Raw genomic sequence first — 6469 nt, 5'->3', positions numbered from 1 at the left:
GTGCGTCTTTATGAAACTCATTAATTACCCGTTATCTCATTTCATGTCAAACATTTGTATATTTGAGATTCAGAATCATTCTCTTTTGCAGATTCAAACGACTACTATGGATTTCCATCAGAGCCTACACTAAGGTTTATTGAACATTTTCATTTATGACATTTGCAGTATATGATTCAAAATTTAGTTAAATACTTATCCTTACTTTCACAACTTAGGTATTGTCGAGTTCTACATCTAGTAAAGTTGTCGACGAAAATGATGTAGAGGAAGAAAAATCTGATATATACAATAACATGACCGAAGCCATGGGAGTTACTAAGTTTTTTAGCTATGAGAACAGTTAGGACTTTCTTAGGCCTTGTTCACTTTGAGGGTTTTGAAAAAACTTAAAGAAGGAAAAAAATAATGATTTTGTGATAATTTTGAAGAGATGATTATTTTTGATAAAATGACTTAAAAGTTATTGATATATATAAATAAAATTAAAAATAATAATTTAAAATTGAAGGTATTTTAATATTTTGGTTAATGAAATGAGTGATGTGATTGTTCAGAAATGATTGAAAATTTGATTTTGGATAGTTTTTTTAAAAACCCAAAAGAACAAAGCCTTAATGTTGAAAAATATTATATATTTTTTGAGTAAAGAAGCGAGGACAATTTTTTTTTAATTAAAGAAGAATTATCATGACAGTCAACCTGTATAGCACCGTTTAAACTCAAAACGTTTTCAAATAATTGAACCCGTAACCTTTTGGTATTTTAAACCTACTCTTACCATTTGATTATTTTGGTGGGTTGAAGAGATTGACATTTTTTTATAGATTGATCAGTTAAGAATACTATAAATTATTCAACTTTTAAAAAAAACAGAAGAAAATCAGTATACCCTCAAAAAAACATTGTCAGTCCCTCCAAGAAACATCTAACCGAAGCCGCAGTTCTCCTGAATCAACTTTCTCAAGAGGAATCCATACATCTCTAACGGATCCCTCAACAAGTCCTTCTAAGCTTACACGAGCACCTCCGAGCTGCTGGTTTCCAAATATATCTTCGTTATAACATTTTACATTCAGACACTCACCACACTCTAACTCCTCAAACTCAAACTGTTTATTCCACACAGGATTTTTATTGTCCTTCATGGTTCTTGTTCTATGGAAAGCCTGAAAAAAAAAGGAATTGAATTGATTTTCTTTTTCAATTTGGTCAAGAGAATGGAGACAATAATTGATATACCTTTCCATACTGAAGTTTAACGTAGGGATCACTTCCAACAAGGCCTTTTGCCTCGACCACAGTTACAGAGATTTTCCTCCGAGTGTTGGATGTTAAACCGGAGGAGGATCCAGACAGTGATCGAGTAGAGCCGGGATGGAAACTGCTCAAGCTACGCGAACAGTCCGAAAAGTGCCATTCTTTTAAGATAAGTCTCACAGTTAACTGATTCATCTCAAGTTAAAAATGAGATTAGTATTAAAACAGTTTTAAACAAATCAGGTTTAGAATTAGTAGTAACTAGTAAGATTATTTACCTCTCCAGAATCCACTTCTTCAAAGGGCACAACCATTTCGATTTCTTTCCCACAAAACGCAGCATGCTCAGCAACAACTCCATTATCGTATCCAAGTGCCCAATACATTACCGAATCATCAGCAACATGTTGCATCTGTTCATCATCGGTGGAACAAGACAAGTTATTAATGAGAAACATTTAGAAACAAACAAACAAACAAAAAGTAAAAAATTACCTTAATTTCACAGCTTGTTAAGTGATTATACTTGACACTGCCAGGGAAAGATGCATAAAGATGAAACCTGAGAATCCCTGTTGCATCATGTAATACCATATTGAAAGTTGAATCCCATTTGGGACTTGATCCTGACCGCACATCTGTTTTTCTGGACAACTGTTCGAGTTCAACCTCCACGAATGTACATAGATCTTTCTCAACATTGTAATAACCTTCAAAATTACTATTTTGTTGTCTTCTAGAAGGACCCGCCTTCATGTTAGCACTCGAAACTTTACTTGCAGAAATTACTTTCACGTAAAGAATTCCACCCGCCGCCTCTTTCCTTAAGTCAACCGGAGGCAAAGATAGACAATCACGACGAGGTTCAACCATTGTCTTCTCTAAAGTATCATTTAGAAGCTTGACCTGTTAGAATACTAATAAAATAAAATAAAGATTCCTAACTAATTTTTGAAAATATTTCAAGAGTTCAAGAAACATACAAGCCAAGAAGAAACACAAGGGAGTTCAGTTGCGGGTAAAGATTGACTTCCACCGCTTCCAAATGCAACATTGATTCTAACCTCTGGAGAGGATAAGAAAGAGTACAAGACGCCTTTTCCATCAAGAATTGGCCTCAAAACAAGCTGTAAAAACATGAAAAAAGAAGACTGGTGATTTTGGAAACACATAGAAAAGGGAATAAATAGTTAAGAAGAGAATTTAAAAAAAGTTAAGACCTCTCCCTTAATGTGGATACTGTTTATACAAATCTTTGCCGTCCCCATCAATGGCTTGGCTAACTTGGCAGCTAGCAGAATACTCATGTCAGTTGTATCCCAATCAAACCCCATCTGCATAATTCTCTACTAAAACAAAAAACATATAAAAATCATGTTTTGTTTTGTTCAATTTTGAAATTTGAGTAATTCCAAGTAATTTGTTTAGATTACCTGGTCTCCAAACATTGACCAGCGAGTCCCATGAAGACCCAAGCTAGGAGGACAAGAACCTAGTGAGAATTCCTGCAATTCAATCTTCTCCTGCAATTTTTTTTAATTGTTTTGAAAATATTGTAATAGTTATCAACCAATTTCATCATTTGAAAATCTGAAATATTACAGTCTTCTTCATCTTCATAGGTGATTAACTGCACAAGAAAAAGAGAAATGATGAAATGACTTACTATAAATGGAGGTTTTCGATGTTTCAACCGTTTCTGTAAAAGAGGAAAGCTACACATTCATATTTCAAAACATGAAGAAGAAAATAAAAGATTTATTCTATTGACCTCAACCATGGATGAGAATGTAAAAGAAAGTTTTGGATTAATGAAGTTGATCCAAACTTCACATAGTAATTTGTTCAACCATTCGCAGTGCTCTAAGGGGGTAACTGGCTGTATAAATTTGACCAAAAGAAGAACATGTGATTATCCAAACATGGAATGGAATTAATAAACCAAAGTAATAACTGGATATAGGATATACTGACTGATACAAGTAACATGATTTGCCTCCATCTTCTTTCTAAGACCTGAACTTGGATCTGAGCCTGATGATTCCCATACTGAAGAAATGCAGATCATATTTTTTTATAAGTCAAGATTTGGTTTAAGCATTTTATCAAACAAGACATTTGCATAAATCCCAAATGAAAATTACTTGATAGGTTGCCCAGAAAGCAATTGCAAGTGGAAGAAAATTAGTAAAGCATAAGACCCATCTCTCGACCACCCAACCGACCAGAATCAAAACAATCATCCATGGAAACAAAGGTTTATTATTCGACAAGTAATTCAAGTAATTCAAGAACTCTTTAGCCTTGTTAATGTATAAACCTCTCGACTTTCTTCTAGCTCTAGCCATTTACTTTGTTTCTTTTCAGTTCAATAAGCTCAATTCATAGGCACATCTTTAGTAAAAAATTCACCACAAAGACGACTTGGTGCAGTTTTCAGGTCGCCTTAGTTAATGGAGGTCAATGAAATAATGGTGTAAACGTGATCTTTTAAATAAACCAAAACATTATAATATGAAATTGTTATGAACATTGTAGTATAGCGTGTCTCATTTGATATGAACCAGAAATTCTTCAAATTTATCACCATGACTGAAATTGAAAAGCAACCAAAGGTTCAAGTGTTTTTAAAGCATTTTTTTATCATAAAAGTTAAGAAAGTTATTAAACTCAATATTTTAATATGATCGACTCGTTTTTTAATTTGGCACCTTCCCAACGGCCGATACAAATCTCATTCTGTGATGATCCCTGAAAAAAAATGTCTTAATTCAGACAGGGGAATTTGAGGAAATGATCCCAAATAGGCCTAATAACGAATAGTACCAACGCATAAATTAAATACCGCTGGTGATCTTTTTTTTTCTGACGAAAATGCCCCTATTACGTCACGCAACGTGAGGTTGCGTGACACAATTTTTTTTTTTTCCAAAAAAATTTAATTATGAATTTTATTTGGAAGAAAATGGCCCAGTTGCGTCACGCGACCCCAGTTGCGTCACGTAATCGCGTCACGTAACCCCAATTGCGAGACGAAAAAAAAAATTATCGCGATTCCGATTGCGTCACGCAACCTTCGACATGAACAAAATCGTCCAAAAACAGTAAAAGGGGTCACCAACGCTTTTTTTTTTAATCTCTGCAATTTTCACAATTACCCCTTTTGATGATCATCTCCTCAAATTTCCCTTCAGACACATTGGATATTGTAATTTTACTTATGAAATTCTATCGAAAGTCCTTGTGATTGAGAATGCAACCTTTTCTGAAAGATATTATTTGTCAAAATCTGAAAAATTCAAGATAATATTTTTATTGAGGTTTTTACAATTTTAAAAAAGAAAAAAGAGAAATTCTTATGATTGTGCCATAAAACTCGATATGTTGAAACTTATGATCGCGTTGAATTAAAGATGTCAATTTGAAACCGCTCCGCGGTAACTGAACTGAATTGCACCGTTTGAAGCGATTTTTTCCCGGTTTGACGGGTAGCTGACTGGGATGGTGTTTGTGTCCCCCTTCTCGAACTCTCTTGATTTCATCTCGATTATGTCCCGAATACTAAAACTACAATTAAATATTTAAAATCACTCATATGTTAATTTTTTATTATATTTATTTTATGTTTATTTTTAATATAATATAATTTTTAATATATTACAATATTTATTATATTTAAAATATGTTTATATAATTTGATTATATATATATATATATATTTTTTAATATTGTATAAATAGTGCCCCGCGGAAAATCTCTGAAACCGAATGGGACAAATATTGTAGTAAAATAATCTCCGAAATAAAAATGGAACAAAAATGATTAATGCATTCCCTGTCCCAAACCGTTCCATTGTCAAGTGGATTGACACTTTCTAAAACTAATACTGTCCAAATTGTGTTTTAGTCCTTATTTTCTAGTTATGCAATGTGCAACTTCAGTAACTTATAATATTTCTCTTTAATGGTAGAGTGATCTCCAAAATCGTTATATCTTTTTGATTTGATATCAAATTGTCTTCTTGATCTCTTTCATTATGCAGGAACTAGAAGTCTCTTTCAGAGCATCAAAATTTCTAGAAATTGTCCATTAATCAAATTAATCATTTTTGGCAGATGATTTTGTTTCTATTCACTGAGGCCTTGTTGGTGATAGGATTTTATTTTAATTTTTATAAAATTAATTTTTAAATCAATCACTTCTCACAAATCACATCATTCATTTAATTAATCAAAATACTAAAATACCCTCTAATTTAAATTATTATTTTATATTTTATTTATATATCAACACCCTTTAAATATTTTTATCAAAAATAATTATTATCTCCTTTAAATCATCACCCATCATTCAATTATTTTTTTTCTCTTTGTTTTTTAAAAACTCATAAACGAACGAGGCCTAAAATAATGACTACTAATACCCATTCTTTTTAACAAATATGAGTATGTTTGAGTGTTAGATTTTGCAACAGCAAAACTATGGATCTTCTTAGAAATCAAAACCTGTAGCAAATCAGATTCCAAATCGTCTATGACGATAAACAGATTACCAAGAACTGAAATAGCACAAAACAATAAACGACAACACAATATACGTGGTTCGGTCAAAATCGACCTACGTCCACAGGAGGGATAAGTTTCACTAAATCAAACAGATGTCAATAGTAGAAACTTACATGCCCTGCTCTCAAATGAAATAAGTGATTACACTATGAATGATTGGACTACTCCACAATCAAAAGCTCCCCCAATCTCTCACTCTGGATCAGCCAAAGAACAAGAAGAAGAAGGAAACCAGAAAACCCTAGATCTGTAATTCACACTCTCTCTCTCTATTTGCTCTGTTATGAGAAAAATACCCCAAAAAAAGTATTTATACTCTAACCCGTTTTCATAAGAGAAAACCCTGACCCGTTTACCCAGAATTTAAAACCCGCCCGCAATGGCAATGAACACCAACAATTCTCCTCCTTCCGAGCCATGGGAGAATGTTGCTATAAACATTCATCATCGTGACGCTTCTGCCAGAACCATTCCGGCTTTGGCACAACATATCTCATGTTTTCCTCTTGGCAAGCCCTTTGTCATCATATCTGACCCGTTCTCATCTGTGTGCACTTTCTCCAAGTATAACTCCTTCTTTTCGAGCACTTCACGGATCCAATGGTACCTTCTTTGGATGTGTTTTGAACGTGAATGGAAACTTG

At 33.3% G+C, this 6469-nt stretch overlaps 1 protein-coding gene across 1 annotated transcript; it reads right to left on the bottom strand.

Annotated features, from left to right (window-relative positions):
- Positions 1-908: 908 nt before the first annotated feature.
- Positions 909-3654, bottom strand: LOC124909744. The gene is made up of 11 exons (XM_047450391.1): positions 3405-3654; positions 3235-3309; positions 3032-3139; positions 2927-2959; positions 2694-2783; positions 2481-2606; positions 2244-2387; positions 1756-2166; positions 1539-1673; positions 1243-1446; positions 909-1169 (listed from the first exon to the last, which is right to left on the bottom strand). Exons 1-11 carry the CDS (start codon positions 3606-3608, stop codon positions 909-911), a joined length of 1791 nt encoding a protein of 596 aa, XP_047306347.1. The 5' UTR covers positions 3609-3654.
- Between the last annotated feature and the right edge of the window lie 2815 nt (positions 3655-6469).

This window comes from Impatiens glandulifera, chromosome 7, assembly GCF_907164915.1.
Source record: "Impatiens glandulifera chromosome 7, dImpGla2.1, whole genome shotgun sequence".
NCBI classification, from domain to species: Eukaryota; Viridiplantae; Streptophyta; class Magnoliopsida; order Ericales; family Balsaminaceae; genus Impatiens; species Impatiens glandulifera.
The sequence above is the reverse complement of the archived record's forward strand: the minus strand, read 5'-3'. Positions and strand labels throughout refer to the sequence as shown.

Excerpts from the sequence above, each read along its gene's own strand:
- LOC124909744 (XM_047450391.1), bottom strand. The coding sequence starts at position 3,608 with ATGGCTAGAGCTAGAAGAAAGTCGAGAGGTTTATACATTAACAAGGCT. Across the intron at positions 2,960-3,031 it reads CATTCTCATCCATGGTTGAG|AAACGGTTGAAACATCGAAA; the intron begins GTCAATAGAATA and ends CCTCTTTTACAG. Across the intron at positions 2,784-2,926 it reads ATCGAAAACCTCCATTTATA|GAGAAGATTGAATTGCAGGA; the intron begins GTAAGTCATTTC and ends AAAAAATTGCAG.